Source organism: Chlorocebus sabaeus, chromosome 15 (genome assembly GCF_047675955.1).
Source record: "Chlorocebus sabaeus isolate Y175 chromosome 15, mChlSab1.0.hap1, whole genome shotgun sequence".
NCBI lineage: Eukaryota > Metazoa > Chordata > Mammalia > Primates > Cercopithecidae > Chlorocebus > Chlorocebus sabaeus.
In genome coordinates, this window is record NC_132918.1 from 3,358,929 (window position 1) to 3,384,559 (window position 25,631).

Here is a 25,631-nt window from a genome sequence, read left to right on the forward strand (position 1 = left end):
GATGACGAGTTAAACCTCAGAGGGGTAAGGAAACAACCTGGAATCACACCGCTGGCAAGTGACAGAGCCAAGATTTAAACCCATGTCTCTCTGCCTCCAAGCCCAGGCAAGCACGTTCTTTCCAAGACACTATATTGGCTTTCACTTTCCAAGTAGGTGCATTCCAAGAGGAGAGGACATCAGCGTCCAGCAGACCCCAGGCTTCTCCCACCTCCTCTACTTGCCCTATCTACATGGGACGCACTGCGGTAATAGGGGAAGGGGACAACCTAGAAAGCAGAGTGAGGATTGTCTGCTGTTCCAGGAAGCAGTAAACGTTTACCAAGGTAATAGCAAACACACTTAGCTGGCTATGGATAGAGATGGAGGGACAGAGTGCACTTAAAACTATAGTACGGAAGAAAGGTGACTTTGTGGAATACTGTTTGTCAAGGACTGTGCTGGTGATGTACTTTTTTAAAAAACAAACCTGGTGTGGAGGCAAGATATAATAATATTAATATCCAACATTGATGTGCCAGGCATTGCTCTAAGCACTCAATAAGATAGAGCAGTAGTGGGAGATCTCAATTATTCAAACAGCTGGAAGTTTAATTTTGCTATAAGCCTAGCATCAGCAAAAATCCCGATTTGCCTCACTGACTCATCTCCAGCGTAGGATCTGGCATCTGCCTTCCTGGGTTTGCATCCTGGCTCTGCCATCTTGTAGAGTGGGAAGCTATGGCGCCTTGAGCAAGCATCTTAACCCCTAAGAGGCCCTGTCAGTTGGGGGTAGCAATGCTGCCTCCCTCATCATGTTCATGTAAAGATCCCAAGAGATGCTGTGGGTGAATCCCAGCACAGTGCCCTAGGAAGCTCTCAACTAGCATGAGTTGCTAATATTATTATTATTACTGCTTAGAAGGGAAAGGGATGTTTTGACCAACAATGAATAAATTGAGATGATGTAGAAGCAACTACAACCAAGACGGGGAAAGTGGCCGCTTCATCTTGAGGGTGACAAGAATAAAAGAAAGTGTAGGTCAGGCCGGGAGGCCAAGGGGGGTGGATCACCTGAGGTCAGGAGTTCCAGACCAGGCTGGCCAATATTGTGAAACCCCATCTCAACTAAAAATACAAAAAAAATTAGCTGGGCATGGTGGCAGGTGCCTGTAATCACAGCTACTTCAGAAGGCCAAGGCAGGAAAATCGCTTGAACCCAGGAGGCGGAGGTTGCAGTGAGCCAAGATCACGCTACCACACTCCACCCTGGGCAACAAGAGCAAAACTCTGTCTCAAAAAAAAAAAAAAGAAGAAAAGAAAGTGTGATCCAATGGGACTCCAGCCTAAATCCCTAATTAGGAATGTGTGTATGAAGGATAGGAGGGTAGAAGACATTCCAAAATAAGTTTCTAAGAAGTCATGAATCACATTGAAAAGAAAAGAAAAAGGAGTTGGTTTTTGTTTTTCAATCAATGTGACAGCAACAGAGAGAGCTGGTTGAGCCCATGCTTTCAGGGAACTGTGCACATACACACAAAGGCAGAGCCTGGGCATGCAACCAGGTAGGAACACACAAAAGCAACTCAGAGCTACGAGCCTGGCTTCAGGCTCACTGAAGGCCAAGCTGAACGCTAGACAACATTTGAAGCAAAAAAGAACCTAGAAAGTATAGCTCAACAGGACTTTGCCATTCTGGAAGAGTTTTCATCTTTTCCAAAGAGAGTGGCCTTAAACTAAAAATGGAAGAAGAGATGCCAAAGGTGGATACTAGAGCCCAAGGTAGATCAGTGGAGAACTAACTGGCTTTGAAAAACACACACACATTTGAATCCAAGTTGCCGGACAAGCCTGTAGATGTCATTTAGGGGCCGCTTTGACAAATCCAGAAAACAGAGTAGGTTCTAGCCAATAAGAGGCAGACAAATATGGCTTCAGTGTTCAAAAAATAAGAATAGGGTACATTCTGGAAACCACAGACTGATACACTTTATTCTGATCCCTGGCAAGATTCTAGAGTAGATTAGTAACCAAGTATTTAGGCTTTGCACAGAGATATTGGTGACTTAATTGAGTTTTCTTATTCCTTTTCTGATAGAGGTTGCAGGGTGGTCATTTAGGAAACGCTGTTTGATCTCGGCACAGTGTTTTATGTTTTCGTGGAAAGAACACAAGATTGAGGTCTGGAGACCTGGACACATATCTAGTTCTACCATTAATAAGTTAGATGACCACGGGGAAGTTTCTTAACCTCACTGGGGCTCATTTATGAAAGATGAGGCATGAAAGATGAGCGGCATCTTCCCTTATGTGCCTCTCATCTCTGAATTCCATCAGTCTGTCTTATAATAAAAAGTAGGCTGGGTGACAGTCCAGTCCAGAAGATGCAGCTCCGATAGGGCAGCCATACCCCTAGGGATGTTAACGCATAATGTTTGGTGTTAAACTGACCAAGGAGAGGGCTTGATCACTGTTTTTTCCTTTTATGCACACATATTAATGACTTAATCCCCAAATGATGGGAACGCTATGACAGAAGGTCACAGAATGAAGATTGGAAGTAAACTGGGTAGACTAGAGGAAATTTGGGCTGAAAGTCAGATGCAATTAATTAACATAAATGTAAAGTTTTATGTCTATGTTATTTTTTTAAATCTACACAGGTTCAGAATGGCAAAGAATTGGATGAAAAATAGGATCATGAGATGGTCTGGGCAACAAAGATGACCACCCATTTAAGCTGAAGTGATGTTGTCATCTAGTCGCTAACAAAAGGGCCAGTGCAACCTTGATCATATTGAATAATAAGGATAAGGATAATGATAATGGATAACGTGCTGAACTCTTACATGAGCTTTGCACGTCATCTCATTTCTGGGGCAGGATAGTATCATAAAATTTCAGCCACAAGAAGTACTGGTGTGGTAGCCACCTGCCCCCATCAGATCCCATCATTGGTGTTGTTTTCAATGCTAGGGACCTTGCCAAATAGCAGGGTAACAAACTACAGTGTGTGCAAAATAGGGCAGCCAGGATGGGAAAAGATCTGAAAACCAAGTCCCATGGGAGAAGATGAAGAGAGTTGACAGTCCAGAGGTGGCACAACCTGGTAGTGTGAGAGGGAGGAGAAATAAAAGACTTGGGCTCTGACTGCCTGCCCTTAAATCCATGTACTTCCACTTGTAAGTTGTGAACTTTGGGCAAGTTATTTAACCTCCTCTGTGCCTCAGTTTCCCCAGTGTAGAAAGAGGATAGTCATAGTAACTAACTTATAGGATTATTACGAAGATAATCAATGAGATGTGTATAAAATTGTGTGTGGTAGATGGCAGTGCTTAATACATGTGCACGATGGTGATCATCATCATCGTCATCATCATCATCATCATCATATGTCTTGGGGGTGGCCCATGGAGGAGGAAGGAGGGTCGGTCTGTATGAGTTCAGAAGAGAGAACAGGACCAACCGGTGGAAACAAGAGTGAGAGAGAATCCAGATCAACATAAAGAGACCTCTCAAATTATCAGAACTTCTCAGTGAAAAAATGAGTTCCCAGTTACCAGAGATGCTCAGTGTATTCCATCTTGTAGTTGGGGAAACAAGATAACATAATGTAAGACCTGCGAAGAAATCAGGAGATGAGTCACTATGAATGGCAACAAGCCTTCGAGTCCTCCTCTGATGGCAACAATGCCTTTCTAGTCCTCCTCTATTGATAAGTCTCTGGAAGTTTGGGTTTGTACATAACCTCAGAGACAGTGGGTTTTTATTGTATGCATTTGGTTTTTTCTTTCTCACAATAAACAAGATAAAGACCATGTACTTTGTAGTCAAAGCCCCCAACTTTGAACCCCTGCTCTGTTATTTATTAGCTGTGCAATCTTGGATAACTTAGCTCAACTCTCTGGGTCCAGTGTTTGCTTCTGTAAGTGAAATAAACTACCTACTATCCTGAGGAACAAGGATCAGAGCTGATATTTCTTGCTGTGTTGGTAAGCACGATGCCAAAGTGGGCTGACTTTATAGACATGCGAGATGAAAATTCAAGCCTTCTGACTTTTCATACCTGGTGGGGATTGCAAGTTGTGGAGATTGGATAAAGAAACTCTGCTCCTTCAGCAAACACGTATGCCAAAATTGCACTTATGATACAGATACAGGAGACAGGCAGATTCTGAAAGCCTTCCAAAGCTTAAAGTCTTGTGCTTCTCACAGAGAGATAAAATAGGAGGGGGTAAAACAAAAAATTTCTGACCAGGCGTGGTGGCTCACTCCTGTAACCCCAGCACTTTGGTAGGCCGAGGCAGGCAGATCATGAGGTCAGGAGTTTGAGACCAGCCTGGCCAACATAGTGAAACCCCGTCTCTACTAAAAATACAAAAACTAGCCAGGCGTGATGGTGGGTGCCTGTAATCACAGCTACTTGGGAGGCTGAGGCAGGAGAATCACTTGAAACCAGAAGGTGGAGGTTGTAGTGAGCCAAGATTGTGTCACTGCACTCCAGCCAGGGTGACAGAGTGAGACTCCATCTAAAAAAAAAAAAAAAAAAAAAAATTCTGTCATTTGTTAGGTTCTGAATTCAGTTCCACTAAATCTTCTAATGGTTAGGAAGGGGCAAGATTGATGATAATGAGATTAGACTGGAGAACAGTTTGACAATTGACTTGAGAACCAGCCCTAAAGCACTTCTAGACCTAAAGATGACCCCTGGAGCCTTGTGCTGTCTTCCCCAGAGCTGACCAGGACTGGATCTCTTGTCTCACTGCAGTGGTCAAAGCATTAAGTCTGAGCGACTTTGCCCATGACTTCTCCTCTTACAGTGGCAGGGTGGTGGCTGAGGACCTGTCACATCCTTTAAGAGAGTACCCACCACACACACACACACACACACACACAGAGCACCTTGGGTTGTGACACACTGAGGACACTAACAGATGGCCTTTTCTCTCTGTCCTCCAGTGTGATGGGGTTGGGGTGGACCTGAGCAACATCTTCCTGGAAGGCATTGCCATTCTCAACATTCCCAGCATGTACGGAGGCACCAATCTCTGGGGAGAAAACAAGAAGAACCGGGCCGTGATCCGGGAAAGCAGGAAGGGTGTCACTGACCCCAAAGAACTGAAATTCTGCGTTCAAGGTAAGCCAGGAATGAGGATAATTGCTTCAGGTCAATGCCCAGTGGTAGGAGCCCTCAGGTGGGTGTCAACGGGCTTCATAAGGCCCCACAGCCCAGCAAGGACTCTGTGCTCTGCGCATATGCTGACTCGTCATCCGATGTTGCAAAGTTTACAACTTAATCCAGAAGACAAAAATTCACAATAAGGGTGTCTTCAATGACAGTCAGTTGTCAAACTGTGGGGCTCCATGAGGTTCAGAGTCAACTGCTACCTCTGTCAAGGTTACCAGTTCTCCAATAGCTAAATCCAATCGTCAGTTCCTAACCCTCATCTTGCCACAGCTGTCAGTGGCATGTGACCCAGCTGATCACTCCCTCTTCCTGGAAACGCTTGGTCCACTTGGCTTCTAGGACTTGACTTGCTCATCGTTTTCCTCCTCCCTCCCTCCTCCTCCCTCACTCCTTCTCGGTCTCATTTCTCTCTGACCTCTTGATACTGGAGGGTCTCCAGGCAGGGTCCTTGACCCTCTTTTCTTCACTGCCTGTACTTAATCCCTTGATCACCTCATCCAGTCATAAGACTTTATTTAAATACCATGTGTATACTCAATGATGCCTCTAGCCTGTCTCGAGTCTTCCCTGAGCTCCAGGCTCCTGTGTCCAGCAGCCTGTGCGGTACTTCCCTTGTGTGTTTAGCAGACACCTCAAACTTGGTATGTCCAATGCAGAGCTCTGCTGTCCCTCCCCCAAACCTTCTCCACCTACAGTCTTCTTCCTTTCAGTTGGTAACTCCAGCCTTCCCATCACTAGAGCCAAATGCTTGGCATCATCCTTGACTCCCCTTTTTATCTCACATCTCATAGCCAGTCCATCAGAAAATCCGTTAACTCTACTTTTAAAAAACATCCAGGATTCAACCATGTCTCACTACCTGTATTCCTGCCATCTTGATCTGAGCCGCCATCCTCTGTCTCCTGAATTACTGCAAAGCTTCCTCACTGGGTTCCTTGCTTCTATCCCACTGCCGTAGGTAACCTGTTCTCACCACCACATCAGAGCAGTCAGGTTATGACACTCCTCTTCTCAAAATTCTGCAGTGGCTTGGAGAAAAAGCCAAAGATCACGTGGCCTAGAGGGTCCCGTATGTTTTGGCTTCCCATTACCTCCCAGACCTCCTCTTCTGCCACTCTCTCCATTGCTCACTCTGCCTCTGCCACTCTGGTTCCTCCAACACAGCAGGCTGCTCCCATGAACCAACTATTCTTTCTGTCTGGAACAACTGGGTAGTATGCTTTAGAGGCCACCAGCTGGGCCTTCCACTTTTAACTCACCAGAATACAGAACACAGCTTTCTGAGAATGTCCTTAAAACCACCTCTACCCCAGCCTCAAAAGTAGCCATTTTCCACCAGTGATCTAAATGGAGAGATTCAATCAAAGCTCCTGGCAGCTGATTCCCCTGTGGGCTCACGGGTCCTCACAGGTCCTCAATGGACATGTGGGCTGGAAGAGAAAGCCAGGTGTAAGAGCACTGGCAGAGACACCATACCAGCAGGAAGAGGAACAAATTCTAGTTCAAGTCCCGCTACTAACCTATTTTTGGCACCTCAGTTTTCTTTACTGTAAAAGCAGTATCTTGTATCAAAGTTTTGATAGGTGGATGGATGGGGTTGAACCAGATCCTTGGTTCTTAAACCAGCTGCTTGTTGAAAATGAAGATTTGTGTACCCCAGCCCAGATTTACCTAATCAATCTCTGGGCTGGTTCCTGGGAATCTCAATTTTGATGAGCTCCCCAGATGACTCTGATGGGCTGCCAGGTTGGAGCACCATTGCTACAGGCAAATGCCCGCAGTCTCTCCCGTGCCTGGCATTCCATGGCTCTGTGTCTGTGTGCTTTGATGTCCCAGGCTGTTAGTACTAAGGTGGGATGTGATCCTGCCACTAGAAGAAAACAAAACTCCCCTGACATCAATGCGGGGGTTGGGGAGGTTATTCTCTTGTTTCACACCCATCTATTTGACAATCAGATTGTTATATTCCAGGCCAGGTCATCAGGAAACATCATCTCCACACCTCTGTCCTTTAAGAGAGGATTCAGGAATTGCTGACCTCTTTTTTTTTTTTTTTTTTTTTTTTTGAGACAGCGTCTCACTCGGTCACCCAGGCTAGAGTGCAGTGGTGCATGATGGCTCACTGTAACCTCCTCCTTTCAGGTTCAAGCAATTCTCATGCCTCAGCCTCCTGAGTAGCTGGGATTACAGGTGTGCGCCACCATGCCCGGATACTTTTTCTCTATTTGTAATAGAGATGGGGTTTCTCCATGTTGACAAGGCTGGTGTCAAACTCCTGCCCTCAGGTGATCCACCCGCCTCAGCCTCCCAAAGTGCTGGGATTACAGGTGTGACCTACCGTGCCCAGCTTCTGTTGACCTCTTAAGTCTCCTTTATTTCACACAGTAAACTTTTCAGTGTGTAAAGCTGAATAATGTGTTCTTTCTTCCTCTCTTGACAGGGGAAGTTATGGGTGCTAAGGGAGGGTGGAGGAAACATTGAAGGTTGTATCAAGTTCCTGCAAATTTTCCTACCCTGGTGCTCCTATCTCAGCCCCCACTCTGGTATCTAGCTCCCTCAGAGCAGAGAAGGGAATGAGCAGAGCCGAATCCCCACCACCACCCTCCCCCCTCCCCACTTCCACTCTCCACCACCCTGCGGCTGGGGGAAGCTCTTGATGAAATCATGTGCTGATCAAGGACAACCTTTATCTTCCCCTTACATGTCTGACCTTATATCTTCCCCTTCTTCAAGCAAGACCAAAGTGTCTGCTGATTGCTTTTGACTATCATGTACAGGAACTCTCTTCCCCAAATCCCCCTTTCTCACCCCTACAATGTGCTTTCAGAGCTAGAAGTGAAACCACTTCCTGTTCTTTAGATGAGCACATCAGCTGATCAGAGTGGGGCACTGACTTCTGGGCTTTGCAGAGATACCAGTACTGAGCTTTCTTCTTGAAAGGGCTATGATCTCATGTAAGTTGAGTTGTTAATGGGAAAAGCTAAAGAGGCAATGTATTTTAGTGAAAAAGCATTCGCCTGGGAGTCAGAGGACTGGAGTTCCAGTCCAGACTCTGCCTATTGCTAGTGTGTGACTTGAGGCAAGTCCTTTCCCCTTCTTGAGTCTCAGTTTTCTGAATCTGTAAAATAAGCAAGTCTGATAATTATATTTTAAGATTCCTTACAGTTCTGCAAAATTAAGGCATAGTCAGATTTTGGTCTATGTGAACTCTTTCTTAGACAGAATTGTATTCAAATTTCTCCCTTCTCTCAGTGTATTTTGTCCTGAGATTTGTAGGCTAATGGCTGAGGAGGCAGGGTGCTCTCTCTGCAGCCTCCTCATGTATTGTGATTCTTAACTCCTTGGCAGTTTCGCTGGGGTTGGAGGAGAGGGAGAAGTCAGGAGAGCACAGTAGGAGGGAATTAGTTTATCATAGGAAGTGGAAGAGGAAATGATGATGGGAGGGGTTACTGTAAAATCTCTCTCATCAGGCCGGGCGCAGTGTCTCACACCTGTAATTCCAGCACTTTGGGGGGCCAAGGCAGGCGAATCACTTGAGGTCAGGGGTTTGAGACCAGCCTGGCCAAAATGGTGAAACCCCATCTCTACTAAAACTACAAAAATTAGCCAGGCATGGTAGCACATGCCTGTAATCCCAGCTACTAGGGAGGCTGAGGCAGGAGAATTGCTTGAACACAGTGGATGGAGGTTGCAGTGAACTGAGATCACACCACTGCACTCTATCAAAGATTAGTCTTTCTCCTGGGAAAAGCAATCCGAGTAAGAAGGTCATTCAAGGTTAGCATGGAATGGGTTCTATAGAAACATTGGCTGATAAGAAAGCAACAAGGGGTATTGGGAAAAGCCCCATGCTTACAGTTAGATAATCTGGGTTTAAATTTTGCCTTTATGCTTCTAGTTTTATAGATCTTGGAAATTACCCAACCACCCTGAGTCTCAGCTTCCTCATCTGTAAAACTGGCATAATAATACATGGCTTATTAGGAAGATGATGGATGTGAAAGTGCCTGGAACATAGTATAATAAGCTCAAACTTTAAAAAAAAAAGTCCCTATGCCTTTAATTCTATTTTGTGTTGGAGAATGCCAGTTGATTCACATTTGAAGTTCTTGTCCTAAGCATTACTATCCACCTGCACTACCACTAAGAGCAGAGCTCGGCCAGGCACGGTGGCTCACACCTGTAATCCCAACACATTGGGAGGCCGAAGCAGGTGGATCGCCTGAGGTTGGGAGTTCGAGACCAGACTGACCAACATGGAGAAACCACATCTCTACTAAAAATACAAAATTAGCTGGGCATGGTGGTGCATGCCTGTAATCCCAGCTACTCGGGAGGCTGAGGCAGGACAATCGCTTAAACCCAGAAGGCAGAGGTTGCAGTGAGCCGAGATCGCACCATTGCACTCCAGCCTGGGCAACAAGAATGAAACTTCATCTCAAAAAAAAAAAAAAAAGAAAGAGCAGAGTTCCTGCCAAACTCTAGCCCAGCCTTTGTAGTAGCACATTAAACTTATATTACCAATTGTACCTACTATCTCCTTTCCTAGACCTTCCAGATTCCAAGGATAGAGGCTGGGTGTTATTAATCTTTGTATCCCCTGTGCCTGGCCTCAAGTAGTTGCCCTACCCACTCCAAAAAAGGCTTTTAGCTACATGAGAAGCATACGGAATTTGTTATTTTTTAGTCTTTGTAACAACAATAAGAATAGTGAGAAACAGTCTCTTGTATTTCTATTTCATTTTGGCTTGAAAATAATTTTGCATGTATTCACTTAGTATAATCCTAACCAGAAACCCATGAGCAAGGATATATCCAGCCTCCTCCATATTCCTATTTCATAGTTGGGGAAAATAAAAGGCCCAGAGAAAGGGTAGGATTTATACAATTTACATTCAGTGGTGGCATCAGAACCAAAATTCAAGCCCATGACTCCTAGCCTAGCCCAAGCGGCTAGTGTTCAGAAAATGTGTTAGGGAGCCTACTCTGTGTCTTGCATAAGCCTCGCACTCAGGAAATAGTAAGTATTTAATCCTAGTCCAAGGAGAGGCTCCACAACTACTTGTTGAAATTCTGCTCCCTCTGCAAGGCCTACCTAATGACCATCTCCCTGCTGGAAGCGAGCCCAGCCTGTGATTTCCCTGAGCACTTAATTTTGCCTTCTATCTCATCAGTACACTAATCGAAGTTGGCCTGTGTCAGGGGCATGTGTGTTCTCATCATATGTTTTCCCTGCCACTACCTGGAAAATGAGGATCATGTGTTTTTTATCTTTGTATCCCCTTCAAAGCCTTCTACCCTGCCTGATGCACATGTGTTCTACAGAAACATTTGTTGGAAGAGGGCAGAGAGGGTAAGGAATCTTGCCTCCGGTTTGCCAGTGGGCAGTAGATTCTGGAGCAGGACAGGAACAGGCACTTAGTGGAAAAGTCTTAAGAAAAAAAAATCTTAGAGTTACATGTGAGTATTTTTGAGGCTGAGAATTCAATTTCATGGAGCTATTATAAACTCATTTGATAAGTAAGATGTGCTGGCCATCTTTAAATAGGTAATTCAAATATAGCTTAGAGGACTTGCAATTGAGAGAGGGTAGAGTAGGTACTCACCATTGAACTAGAATTCAGAAGACCCAGAGCTTCTCACCACCAGCCATGGATTCGATGAGCCGCTGGACATCTCCAGCCTCCATTTCAATGCTTACAAGATGGAAACAAGTATGGTCTCCCTCCCTCAGCCTTGTTTTGAGGGTTAAAAGAGATCATCCATGTAGAGACTCAGCAGAGTGCCTGGAACTTGGTGAGCACTTGGTCAGCAGTAATCAGAATTATTGTTAGGTGTGGGGGAAGGTATTTAGAACATTATAAGAAAGGGGCCAAATTTAGAATTTCACTCTCTTGACTACGGCTTCAGGATTTGATCTATTGTTTTTAAATTGCCTGTGGCTCTAACAACCTGTAATTCTAGGGCTGTGTATCAGCTCTGTGCCTACACGTTTGGCTGTTGTTGCCCATGTGGAGTTCCACCTGAGCTGGCTGTCCAGTGAAGCAAGGGGAGGGAGAGGGTGCCCAGTCTTGGATCCTGGGGAAGCACCAAGGGCATGGCACAAGGCTGGGTCGGTCCCCCTGGGGTTGAGGAGCAAAGTCCTGGGGAGCTATGCCATTGTTTCTCTCTGGCCCCAGCCTAAAATATAAAGGCAGAGGCTTCCTGCATATTTTCTCAGCCTCTTCACTGATCCTCATACCCGCTCCTATCCAGCCTTCAGTTTCAAGCCAGCGGTGGTCTTGAGCCTGTGTTATCCACACCTGGCCCCTCTGGCTGTCTGATACTAAAGCAACTTTCCTTTCAGTGATTTCTTGGTCAATCTTATTTGAACTACAAATGGTGTGTCCTATAAAAGGTTTTATTTTATTTATTTTATTTTATTTTATATTTTGTTTTATTTTATTGTTTTGAGACGTAGTTTCTCTCTTTTTGCCCAGGCTGGAGTACAATGGCGCAGTCTTGGCTCACTGCAACCTCTGCCTCCCAGGTTCAAGTGTTTCTCCTGCCTGAGCCTCCCAAGTAGCCGGGCTTACAGGCGTCTGCCGCCATGCCTGGCTAATTTTTGTATTTTTAGTAAAGACTGGGTTTTGCCATGTTGGCCAGACTGGCTTCAAACTCCTGACCTCAGGTGATCCGCCTGCCTCAGCCTCCAAAAGTGCTGGGATTACAGGTGTGAGCCACTGCGCCCAGCCCCTAGAGAAGGTTATAAATGGGTAGCACAAAATCTCCCCAGCATCTCACTAGATAATACTTTTTGCAATTCTTGGTAAACAAAGACAGGGAGACAGATACCCTCGGTAGTGTTTACTTTGAGTCATTTTCCCAGCAGTGGAGACAGGCTTCCTGTCAGTTTATTCAACACATACTTAACAAAGCCCCCACCAAGTGCCAGGCACCATGGTACAATGGTGAACAAAACCAAAAACAAACATAGTCTTTATAGCCATTGGGAGTGGGGGAGCCAGGCCTCAATAAAATAATCCCATAGACAGGCATATAATTAGGAACTGTGCTAAGTGCTAAGAATTGCTGATCTACCCAGAAAGAACCCAAGCAAGGCCAGCAAGCCAGTGTGTAGCTCATGTGGCCTCACTAGCCTGCACTCAAACCAACTGAGCAGAGCAGGCACAAGCACTCTTCAGGCAAATATGTGCAGTCATCAGATCTGCCCTCCTAGATGTGGACAATTTACCTGAGAAGGGCAATACCTTGGCTCTGCTACTTTGCAAGCACATATGGTTCACTCTGTCTGAGCACTGTACCTGTGTGGTTTCTCACTAATTGTATGGATTATGCTCTGAATCCCAAAGCAAAGGAATGGGATGCCATCCAGCCATCTCAGATTCATTCTCCCAGGTGAGGAACTAGAGATCAATTGAGACACCAAAATAATCGTGAGCACGAGTTCACTGTTTCTCATGGCTTTCTTTTCACCTTTATGAAGCCGTACCAGAATGTGGCCTCAGGGGCTCAGGAGCTGTCCAGGTCTGTAGATTCCCAATTTTCCCATTCAGTGGAGATTTGACAGTCACAGTGAGAAATGATCAGCCACCACTCTTCCGAGTTGAGAGAAAATAAAAATGTTCCTAAAAAGTTTGCATTTAACAGAGATCCTCTCTGGCCCAGGTCTCTCCTGTGGGCCGAGACAGAGCAAGGCAGGTAACCCCCAGAGAGCCCCAGAAGTACTATGGGTGTGTGCACTGGGACTCTTCTCAGCTCTGGGAAGTAACCATGGCAACATATATGTCACTCCCGTTCAACATTTGCAGGCCTACAGAGACGCTGTTTTGCTTTTCATAGGAATTCACAGCTTTGTCATTTAGTCCTTCAAGCAGCCCACGTTGAAATCAACATGCCCCAAACTAGTCATTATCTTCCCCATCTTTACACATCCTTCCCCCTTTTAAAAACACTGCCTCTTCCCGTACCCATGTTCCCTGCCTTATTGATGTCTCACCTGTTGCCCAAGCTGGAGACCCAGAGTCACGTGTTTCCCTTCACGGCTGGCTTGAGGAACTCTCATATAATTATTTATTTACATGGTGTTTCTCCCATCAGACTGCGAGGCCCCCAGGAGGCCCCAGATGTCATAAACCCTTCTGTATCCCTGTGCCTTGCAGAGTCTCGGAGGCCTCGAAAGGGCTTGTTAATATTGGTTGACCAAATGCACCCAGTCAGGAGCACATGGAGCAGTGAGTTAGGGAATTGTTTTTGAGTTGGTCTCTCAGCAAGAATGACTTTGTGTGAGTGATGCTGGCATGCGCTGTGCCAGAGCCCCTCTGCCAGCATGCACCTGTACTGGAGCTCAGGAGGCCAGCCTCCAATTCTCACTCTTCCCTCCTCTCAAGCCCATTTCTATTCCCAGCTGACTCAACATCAGAGAGTAGCTGTGGTCTGTTTCCATAGACCTCTCATGGCATCTGATGGGATCTGCCTTGCTAGACTCTGCGGGGTTAGGCCAGGTATGTTTTTGCAGCTTCCAAATGCAGGCCATTCAACGTGGTTCTCAGATGCCTGTTTCTATAGAAACTATGATGTTTTCTATGTAATATTGAAATCCCAGAATCACAGGCTGCCTAGAAATGTAGATATTATTTTGTTCCCTGGATAAGGAAGCGTAGATATTATTTTGTTCCCTGGATAAGGAAAGTGAGTACCAGCAAGGTGAAGTGGCTTGCCCTTGGCCAAACCCAGATAGAAATGCAGACCTTCTGGCTCACACAGACCAATCCTCAGTCCTCTACAGCAGGGGTTGGCAAACCTTCTCTGTAAAGGGCCATGTTGTAACTATTAAAATAATTAGGCTGTGTGCATTATACAGTCTCTGATGCAACTACTCAGCTCTGTCCACTTAGCATGAAAACCACCATATGCAATATTTAAATGAACGGGCATGGCTGTGTTCTGATAAAACTTTATTTACAAAAGCAAACAGTAGGTTGGATTTGATCCTCAAACCATGGTTAGTCAATCCCTGCACTAGAACACCATGTGGTCCATGAACCAGGAGCCCTGGCCTTGCATGAGTGTGTGTCAGAAGCACAGACTCTCAAGTCCCACACCAGGCCTGCTGAAGGAGAATCTGCATTTCAACAAGATCTGCTGGCGATCACACGTACACTGAAGTTTTTGAGAAGCACTGCGCTAGTAGGTCTGGTTTCTCCTCCAACAAATACCAAGAATAAACTTCATAAATTAGAAAAAGGAAGCCCAGGGAGGTTAATTGATCTATCAAAGGTCACACTAATTGGTGCATCTGGTACTGGACCCAAGTCCTAGTATTCCAAACGTACAATTCTTTCTACAAACCCCAGAGTAACCACCCCAACCCCACCCCAGCCTCCCAGTTTCTGGCTGGTCCTGACCCAACTCAAATTCACTGGAAATTCAAGTGAAGTAATCATTCACTCTTTCTCAGCTGATGTCTGAATGAGGAAGACTGACTCCAGCTGTGTCTCCTCCCCTCTCCCACTCCCTTCTCCAAGACCTGGGAGGGCCTGGAGAGGTGGAAACGTGCCTCAGGAGGCTGCTCAGCATCTGCAGAGGAAAAACTTGCTCACACAGGTTCGAGCTGGAGTTGAACTCCAACTGAATTCCTGCCTCAGGAGGTTTGCTGCTCAAAATAGAACCACAGAACCAAGGAACCTTTCACTTTTCACATACAGAAGAAAATTCTAGGCTAGGCTCTTTGGCAGGACTAGACACCTTAGTTTTTCCCTCTTGCACTTGCCCATCTTGACCCCCAAACTGGTCTCTGTTCCCCTGCAGAAATTCATAGACCATTTAATATTGGGCACCACCTAAGATCCATCCCACAGCAAAAGTCCATCCTGGCCACATGCTCTGCACAGCCTGAATGTTGGTATTCTCTTTGGTCTGTTTCTATTTGGTGCAAGAAGTGTTTTTCTTAGTGAGTTGGGCTTCTGTAACAGAATACCATGGACTGTGTGGTTTAAACTACAGAAATTGATCTCCCACAGTTCTGGAGGCTGGGAAGTCCAAGATCAAGCCACAAGCACACTTGGTTCCTGGTGAGAGTCCTCTTCCTGGTTTGCAGATGGACGCTTCCTGCTGTATCCTCGTGTGGAGAGATCATCTCTCCCAATCTCTTCTTATAAAGGAACTAATCACATTCACAAGGACTCCACCCTCATAATATGATTATGTTCCTAAGGCCCCACCTCCAAATACCATCATATTGGAAATTAGGGCTTCAACATATGAATATGGGGGGAGGGGAACACAAACATTCAGTCCATAGCAGTGTTTAATCTTCTTAATCAGCAAATATATGTTGGGCTGTTATTTATTGAATACCTACTTATGGGACAAAACCATTGCATAATTATTTAATCCATTTTGTGTCTCAGGACATAACTGAAGCTCAGTGGGATTAAGTGACTGGGCCAAAATCACACAGATAACACGTGATAGAGCTTGAACTCAAACCCGTCTTCAAGTATCTAAGGTGCTCCAAGTCTGCAGAGGAGGGGACAAAAATGCAATGTGGTCCAGGCCTCGAGTAGTTGACAATCTACTATTTATATGTAAGAAATATCTGTAGAACAATCATGTTAATATTGGCATAATGGGCAAGCACCATGGAATGGAAGACACGAGTTTGTAAGAGAGTGGGAGGTGGCCGAGTGTGGTGGCTCACGCCTGTAACCCCAACACTTTGGGAGGCCAAGACGGGCAGATCAAGAGGTCAGGAGCTCAAGACCATCCTGGCTAACATGGTGAAACCCCGTCTCTACTAAAAATACAAAAAAGTGAGCCAGGCATGGTGGCGGGCACCTATAGTCCCAGCTACTTGGGAGGCTGAGGCAGGAGAATGGCATGAACCCGGGAGGCAGAGCTTGCAGTGAGCCAAGATTGTGCCACTGCACTCCAGTCTGGGCAACAGAGAGAGACTCTGTCTCAAAAAAAAAAAAGAGTGTGGGAGGCAAGGAGGCCTCCCCTTCAGAACATGTGCCCCAGCTGCCCAGCACCATGCAGTGCACCTAGTAGGTGATCAACAAATGTTTGATGAACAAATGAATGAACAAGATGAAATGCATGTGTGTTAGTCCTGGCAGCTCGAAAAGATTTGAAAAGATAGTAAGTAAAAGAAAGGCAACATGGGTTGGGCACTGAAACACAGAAGTAGCAAAGCAAAGACTAGAAGATGGAGACCGTTCATGTAGTTTGAACATGATCCTTTGAATAATAAGAAGAGATGAAGGTTTTTCCCAGGAGCAATAGGATCTGAGAGTCACGTGCAGTTTGGATTAGAAGGAAGGGAAAGAACCTGGTGGCAACGAGGCAAGGAAGGGAAAGAACCTGGTGGCAACGAGGCCAGTAAGGAGACTAATGCAGAATGCGGGCTTCCAGCTCCAGGACCTCAAACTGAGAGTTAGTAGCCCAAAGGGAAGAATGGACAGAGCCAAGAGTAAGTAAGGGGTGGACAGAGGACACTGCCACACAGGTGATTCCTCCCTCCCCACAAACCACCCAGCAGGACCCCTGCTCCTTCTCCCAACAAGCTCAGCCTCTTCCTGCCTGCCTCCACACTCAAACCTCTCCCCACCAACAGGGGCTTCTGTTAGCAGAACAGAGACATCAGCAGAGACCTTTGCCCCTTAGCACCTCTGGCGTGAGGCCAGCACCCATCTCTTTTCATCTTCAGGTCTATTCACCCAGCATGTGTTAAGCACTTACTTGGATCTAGCACTAGATGCCAGGAATATTTTACATTCATCATCTCATTTTAATCCCCTACAGCACCCCTGAGGAATACTTTATAGATTAGAAAAACAAGGCCCAGGGAGGTTAATTGACCTATCCAAGACTGTGTTAGCTGGTGGATCTGGGACTAGAGCCCAAATCCTAGTATTCCAAACAGGATTCTTTCCACACACACCCAATGCCCTCCCACACCTCCCCCTTTCTGGCCAACCCTGACCCAACCACCAGAAAAAGGCCCTCTCTGTCGTGCCCTTCCTCCAACTTTGCCTTTCTGGAGAATCTGAGATGATCTTAGTGAATGTGATTAGTTCCTTTATAAGATCTTTCTGAGATGATCTCTCAATAGTAGGTGCTGTATGCAGCCCGTCGAGCTGTGATTAGTTTGGCCAGTGCAGATCTCTGGAATGTACCTTATATATGCCACGCCTGAGAATCAGGATTGATTTAAGCTGGAAAATCTTACCACTAATTGATTTATTTTATTATATACAGTGTACCCTGAATGAGATTCCTGAGCTCAGTGGGTAAAGTAATGCCAGATAATATAGCAACTAGTATTTTACCTTCAAGCCAAAGAATTCAGCATTTCATTTAATAAGATCATGTAGCCAAAGTTTCCCTAAGAGGAGATGAGAAGAGGCTCACCCCCACCCAAGCTCACCTCCCTGCCTTCAGACACCCTGTCACTCCAAGGTACTTTGTCTCTGCCTTGCGTCCTTTCAAATGAGCTTGTTTTTTGAATCGGGCCTTGGTTTGAATTCCAGCTTTATGGTATGCCAGCTCTCTGATATTAGGCAAGTTTCTTAGCCTCTGAGCCTGAAGGGCTTGTTGTTGTTGTTGTTTATGTTGGGATAGTAGTTTTTAACGGAGTTGCCACGAGGATTGAAAGAAAAACCTTTGTTGGATGCAGAGTTTCCAACATTTTTCTCCCATTCTGTAAGCTGTCTGTTAACTCTGTTGATCATTTATTTTGCTGTGCGGAAGCTCTTTAGTTTAATTAGATCCCATGTGTCAATTCCTGCTTTTGTCCTTTGTAAAGGTCTAGGCTGTGGAGTCTGTGCCCAGCACTGGACCTCACTGGGACCACCAGATCAAGATTCCATAGCTCTGATGGCTCCCAGGCCTTAAAGGACATCCCCACCCTTGGCTTCTCTTAGGGCCATGCTCATGTCAGACCCTTGCTTCAGAGCCATTGGGACATTTCCCACCCTACAGCTCTGCCAGTGCACTGCCTCCCACTCTGAAGCACCTGACCCTCATGCACAGAGCTTTCAAAGCCCACCTCCCCCAACATACAGCACCTTCATTGGAGCCCTGGGGAATCCCAGAAGATAAAGCCACACAGAATGGAGGACATATTTTTCCTGCCCCGCCCACCACATAAGCAGGTTTTCAGGAACCAACAACAATGGCCATTGTGTGCAGGCCCTCACACTTTCTCTTGCCTCAGTGTAGGGCTGTACTGAATGTTCCGTCTTCTGCACAGTGTGAGGACAGGTGAGGTCTCCTACCCATCTGCCCTTGACTCAGACCATCAAGAAATCCAGCATCCATCTTGGCTGAAAAAGTGCAAATAGACCTTAGGGATAGGATGCCTCCACCCTCAATTGGGGGAAACTGAGGCCCTGAGGAGGGAAGTGATTTTCCCAGGTCACACAAGTAGACAGAGCCAGAACAGACACAATTCCAGTCCTGCCTGCTGGGCCCACACGTCGCTTCTCCCTGAGGCTCTGCTGGCCCTCTGCCTGTCAGAAAGCAGTGGCTCTCCCTGCTTCTGCTTCCTACCCCTTCCCAATGGGATTATCCAGACTCAAAGGCCACTCGATGCCCTCTGGCCACTTGTATGCCTTGATGGGGCTTACAGAGCCCTGAGAGGAGCAGAAACCCACAAACCAGTGTGACAAGGGCATGGCACAAAGGAGCGGGGTACCCAACTGGCCTAAGAGTATCCAACCCATGCCTTAAAGATGTCTAGAACCTGCTCTGCTCCCACCTTGCTCAGCCCAGGAACAAGAGAAGGCAACCAGGATGGTTGTGGGATTGCGTCACACACACACACACACACACAGCCACAGGGAAAGGAGGGGAGTTCATTTTCAAATAAAAGGGTGAGTTTCCCCCCTGTTTTGGAGTAAAAAGAAAAAAAGGAATAGAGATGCTTCACTTGCCAGAGGGCAAGTCACCCTAAATTCTCAAGGTCATAATATCTCTGCTCTTTACCATCTCTCTGCCTTTCTCTTACTCAGAATCCTCCCCGCCCCTCCCTTCTCCTTTTTTTCACCTATCCTTCCCCTCCCTCCCTCTCATCTCCTTCTCTTCCTCCATAACCTTCTCTAAGTTACATGAATTACCATCTACACAAGGCCATGCACTTACTGTGTGGCAAAGATGGAACTTCCCGAGGATATCCCTTTGTAAAGAAACATAAAATTGCAGTAAGAGCAAGTGTTTCTTCAGGGCCCTCTGTGTGCTGCTCTGATCCCATCCTAATCATACAAGGTACTTGAGGGCATCCCTTCTAAACTTCGAGACAACCCTGCCAGTGACTTATTGTATCTATTAATACATTTTCCAGATAAAAGGCAGACTCAGAAAAGTTAAGAGCCTTCTTCCAAGTGACAGGATCAGACCCAACTCTGTCCGAAGCTCATGCTGTTTCACAACCTGTCACGAGGGTACATTCTCTGTGCTGGGTTCATGGAAGACCAAAGAATAAGCCCTCTGCCTCTCTCTTTATGGCAGGGTCAGTTTCTCTGGGGAAAGCATTAATCATAGAGTATTCTTCAGCTTAGTTATGGTCGGGATGCCTGAAGGCCTGGTGATTTGAGAGGCCAGGCGGGAACGTGGGAATGGAGATTGACCAGTTAGAGCTTTCCTTTCTTACTCATTGGTTTGTTCCCGGGGAACCCCAGTCCCCTTCCCCTGTAGAAGATCAGGAAACAGTCTTTCAGGATTCTTTCCATTTCCCCACCCCTAGGCCTTTTTCAGGCTACATTGCCTTTGAGCTGTGCTTTGAAGCTCTTTTGCCAGGAGCAGTGTTTCATCTGTGCAGACCAGTCCAACTGGGAGGTTCAGAGGAGCTGAGCAGTGCCCAGCTTTGTTGAGCTTTGAGTGCCCGAGCCACCAAGGACACATGCCCATCTCCATGGAAATTTGGAAGCAGGAGAGGAGCCCGAGGACATGCCTGCCGCAGCCTTAGCGGGCTAAGTCTGCAAAGAGGCCTGCCAGCTCCCACGCACCTGTCTAGACTGTGGGGACTGAACCTGGCCCCACTGCAAGCAAAACTGGGCTTGTGTCCTTTCTTTCTGAGGAGGGTAAGAAGATCCCCCACACACACAGCACTTGTCAGCTTCTCAGTAGCACAATGATAAGGGACATGGCTTTTCATAGAACACCTTGATATTCTTTATCTCTTTTGTTCTCAGAATAACCCACGAAGTAGGGTTTATGATTATCCCTGTATGGGCAGAATTGTGTCCTCCAAAACTTCAAGCATCAAAGAAGCCCTAACCCCCAGCACCTCAGAGTGTGACTGTATTTGGAGACAGAGCCTTAATGAGGTGATTAAGTTAAAATGAGTTTATTCGGGTGGGCCCTAATCCAGTCTGACTGGTGTCCTTATAAGAAGAGATTTGGACACACAGAGAAACACCAAGGGCCATATGCATATGGAGGAACAGCCCTGTAAAGAGGCAGCCAGAGGGCAGCCAACTGCCAGCCAAAGGGAGGGGTCTCAGAGGAAACCCACCCTGCTGGCACTTTGACCTTGGACTTCCAGCCTCCAGAACTGTGAGAAAATACATTTCTGCCTTCTAAGCCCTCCAGCCTGTGGCTGCTTGTTTATGCAAGCCTGGTCAGACTAATGCAGCCCCTGTTTTCGAGATGTGAAAACAGGCTCAGAGACAACAAATGACTTACCCTAAATGACACAGCAATTAAGCCATTAGTCCCATCCTCAAGAACTTAGTGTAGAGTTTCCCAGCTTTTTTCTGTACCTCTGTGACTCCAGTTTTTCTATCAGCGGCCATGTATTAAGTAGTGACAAATTCCTGTTTGCATTTCTAATGAATCAGATGCATACCCCTGCCAGTCAGAGCTCAACATGAGCATTGGTTAACTAGTGTTATCCACTGAACTGACAGGATTGCAGCCCAAACAATAGCACCTAACATCTTAGCATGCCAGTGCTGCTGTAACCCAGGTAAACGAACAGGGCCCACAGGTTTTATCACATGACACAGATGCTCTAAGGTATGGGGCAGGCTTCCTTGCCACTATGGCGGTATGGTTTAGAAACTCTGTTGGCTCCATACATAGTCAGGCGCCCTGCACCTCCTTTCAGGTTTGTTTGATTCCCCGGACTGCTCCATGGCAGCCCCAAGACCTGAACCCTCATGTGCTGATGGAAGGGGAAGTGGAGTAGGAGTGGGATTGAGGGTAGCAAAGCATCCTCTTAAGCTAAGGATATCCCACACTTCCCAAAGGCACTGTAAAAGAAGAGCCCAAATCAGGACACCCAGAGATTCCCCTGCCTCTTAAATGACTGAATTTTCACTAATGCAAAAAAGCAACCAGGGGCCGGGCGCAGTGGCTCACACCTGTAATCCCAGCACTTTGGGAAGCCAAGGCAGGCAGATCACCTGAAATCAGGAGTTCAAGACCAGCCTGGCCAACATGGTGAAACCCCATCTCTGTAAAAATTAGCTGGGCATGATGGTGGGTGCCTGTAATCCCAGATACTCAGGAGGCTGAGGTGGGAGAATCTCTTGAACCTGGGAGGCAGAGGTTGTGGTGAGCCGAGATCATGCCATTGCACTCCAGCCTGGGCGACAGAGCAAGACTCCATCTCAGAAAAAAAAAAAAAAAAGAAAGAAAGAAAGAAAGAAAAGAAAAGAAAAAAGCAACTAGGATGAGAATGGACAGAAAAATTATGCAATAAAGGAGAGAGGCAAAAACCAGGCTGGGTAGAAATTGACTGTTATATGCAGATTACATGAGTTAATTCATGGAAAACCTGTTATCCAGTACAATCTGGGCAAGTGCAGTCAGGTTTCTATATTCATGGGTTCTGCATTTGTGGCTTCAAGCAATAGCAGATCAAAGGTTTTTTTTCCTAAATGGATGGTTATGCCTGTACTGAACACGTGTAGACATTTTTTCTTGTCACTATTCTCTAAACAATACAGTATAACAACCGTTTACAGAGCATTTGCATTGTATTAGGTATTATACATAATCTAGAGATGATTTAAAGTAACAGGAGCATGTGCACTGGTTATATGCAAATACTACACTATTTTATATCGGGGACTTGAGCATCTGTTTTAGTATTTGCAGGGGTCCTAAAACCAATCCCCCATTGATAACCGCAGGCAACTATAGTTATTATTATTATCGATTATTATCTCTTTTCTTCTTCTAGCCAAACTTGTCAAAGTCTTTGGCTCTAAAGCATCTATATTATTCAGTTTATTCAACAAACATATATCAAGAGCCTTCTATATGCCAAAGGCTGGTCTAGTTGCTAGAGATACAAAGATAAACAAAACAAGAACACAGTCTGCAATGGAGCTGAGAGAGTGATACGTACAGAGCCAGTTGTTGGGTGAGATCCACTATCTAAGCACAGAAGAAGGAACTACTATCATGGTGCCTGGGGCATGCCAGGAGGCTAAACCGGAGTTGTCCAAGCAGAGGGATATTTGCACACCTAGCTAAGGAACTTGAACATTGTTTTTGTTTTTTGTTTTTATTGTTTGTTTTGGCTTCCAGATGTTCCCAAAGAAAGACTGGACATGTCAGACGTGCCCCAGAGTGTTCTGCTAGCCTTTACTCATCCGTATTAAGCTCATCTGGAGTTCCGACCTTTACAGGAAGCGTAAAACTATGAGGAACATTGAAGATTTAAGAAAATGTTTTTAGCCTTAATATTATGGCCTAGGGACTCTTGTACACAGCTCTAACAAGGTAGATAGACTGACCATTGGGAGTTGTCAGGGTGAACGTGGAGAAAAAGGAAAGTGAAACTAACGTATTTTGAGTGCTCACTCTGTGCCAGCCACTTTCACATACAGATCCGCCATTTAAATCTCATAACCCCATTTTGAGGTCAATATTATTATTTCAAATTTTCCATTGAAATAGCAATAGATCAAAGCAGTCATGAAATAACTTGTTGACATTCTTCTGCACTCCAACTTCTGTATATATTTTGGGCAATTTTATTGCCTAAGGCCCAAGTTCTCAAACTTAAGCATGCCTCAGAATCTTCCAGAGGGCTTGTCAGAACACAGACTGCTGGGCCCAAACTCCAGACTGTCTGATTGGGTAGGTCTGGGGTGTGGCCTAAGAATTTGCATTTCTATCAAGTTCCCAGGTGATGCTGAGGCTGCGGGTCCAGAACCAGACTTTGAGAACCACTGACCAATGGGAATGATCCACCCAATAACTTAGCCCAGCGGTTCCCAAACTGTGCTGCATTTTTCAATCGCCTGGAAATATTTAAAAACAAAGACTGATGCCTAGCTCCTATGCTCACACGTTCTGATTTAATTGGTATAGGGTGCAACCTGGTATTGTTGATTTTAAAAGCTCCCTAGGTCATTCTAACACTCAGCAAAGTTTAGGAACCACTGGCCTAGCCTTATTTCTCCTTGACTCTAATCCCACCCTCCACCATCCATTTCAGCTGCCCACCACTGGGACTACAGGTGGAATTTGTCATCAGCTAGTGCTATTCACAGCACCTCTCCCCAACCCTCTCTTTCACTGTCTCAGAACAGCTGTTTCTAGAACTCCTTAAGTCTCTTACTCACCTTCTCCCTTTTCATTCAGTCCATCTCCTTTCCTATTCAACCTAGACCCTGTGGCACAGTAATTACTGCAGCCATCTCCTGCCCACAGCCAATATCATCAATGCCCTTGTCTTCCTTGTTCTTTCTTTGACTATATCTGCCTGGGAGAGTTTGAGGAGGAGCATCCAAACTGCAGGCACAGGAATTTGAAGTTCCTTTTAAACTTCTGGAAGTTGATGACACTTGACCTGAGTTTTGATAGACAAATGAAAGTGGGAGAAAGCATATGTAGAGTATATGTAAAAGCACAGAGGAGGAAACAGTAGGGTTTGCCTGGGGAATGACATGTTGTGTATGTCTGCAGCAGGCATCTAGCCCCACAAAGACAGGAAGTAAAACTGCAGAGGCAGCCCCTTGCCAGATGGGAATTGGACCTTGGGCATTAAACCGGAGAATGTGAGCATTATTTTTATAACTGTGAAGAGCAGTTGATACGTTTTTGTACATGACTTTTGTTATAACATTAATGCATACTTATGGAAAATAAGAAATACCAAAAAGCATAAAGAAGAAAATAATAACCTTTCATTTAATTACCCAGAACTCACCACTGTTAAGATTTTGTTGGGATTTGTCCTTTTCTTTTATGCATATTCTTACCTAGTTGAAAGAATGCTATACAAGTAAGTTTATATCTTGCCTTTACACTTAACATTTTAACATAAACAATATTTAATGTTATTGAAACTTCATAAATATTTTAATGTCAGCAAAAAAATTTCATCACATAGATACCGTATCACTTATTTAACTATTCCTGTACAGGAAGAAATGGAGGCAGGGAGATTTCCTGTTGCAAATGATGCCTCAATGTACATATTTGTATGAAGTTAGTTTCTATCAGTGATTTTCATGATCAATACCAAGAAAGAAATTAATGGATCAAGCAGCAAGGAAGTTTTATACTCAGTAAAATTGGCCAAATTTTTTCCTTCCTACCAGTTTACGTTTTCAGTGTGAAAGTATGCACACTGCATGTTCCCTTCTCCAGCACTTGGTGTTTTCTGTTTGTTTGTTTGTTTGTTTGTTTGTGACAGAGTCTTGCTCTGTCGCCCAGGCTGGAGTGCAGTGGTGCGATCTTGGCTCACTGCAATCTCTGCCTCCCGGGTTCAAGCGATTCTCCTGTCTCAGCCTCCCAAATAGCTGGGATTACAGGCACCCACCACCACACCCGGCTTATTATTTTTTATTTTTATTTTTTTGCATTTTTGGTGGAGACAGGGTTTCACCATATTGGCCAAGCTAGCCTTGAACTCCTGACCTCAGATGATCCGCCTGCCTCAGCCTCCCAAAGTGCTGGGATTACAGGCGGGAGCCACCGCGCCCGGCCAGCCCTTGGTATTATAACGGGTGCCACTGAGGATTTTTCATATGTGGATGACATAATCAGATTTGCATTTCCTGGAGGCTGAACTGAATGGGCCAGATTGGAACCCCTACTGTCGTCCTTGCTTTTCCTCCCTTGCCTCCACATTCTCCTTTTTCTATTTTCCCATTTGTTATCATCCTCTTTTCTTGGAGCGCTTATATTATGTGTTCACTACACGCAAAACACTGTACAAGGCTTTGCTACCAAGAAATAAATGAGAGCAGCACTGAAAGTCCTAGCTCTATGGATGCGACAAGCTCATGCTGGCCCAGAGACCCTCTTCCTCTAGCTCTGGCCAAAAAGAGTCTCTGGACAGTAATTCTCCTGAGGAAATAATACATTTTATATTTCACAATGAAATTGCCAAGTGGGTTTATTGCTTAATTATTTTTTTTTCTTCATCCTGTGACCTTCCAGCCCCACCCATGATCATCCCTGTGCCTGGAATGTCCTTCTTCCTTCCTCTTTTCAA

General features: G+C 45.5%; 1 protein-coding gene across 11 annotated transcripts in view; it reads left to right on the plus strand.

Moving 5' to 3' along the window:
* Nucleotides 1-25,631, plus strand: part of DGKG (diacylglycerol kinase gamma) — a 227,318-nt gene that overhangs the window by 168,213 nt on the left and 33,474 nt on the right. For 10 of the 11 annotated variants that reach the window (XR_012095538.1, XM_073023373.1, XM_037988478.2 and 7 more), the window contains one exon: nt 4,939-5,116. Coding sequence is in view for 9 of the 11 variants with exons in the window: in XM_073023373.1 (XP_072879474.1) it covers nt 4,939-5,116 (178 nt within the window). In the remaining 2 variants the exon portion in view is untranslated. Of the gene's footprint in view, nt 1; nt 327-4,938; nt 5,117-25,631 lie in introns of those variants that run through there. The other variant, XR_005237244.2, reaches the window with a different exon arrangement.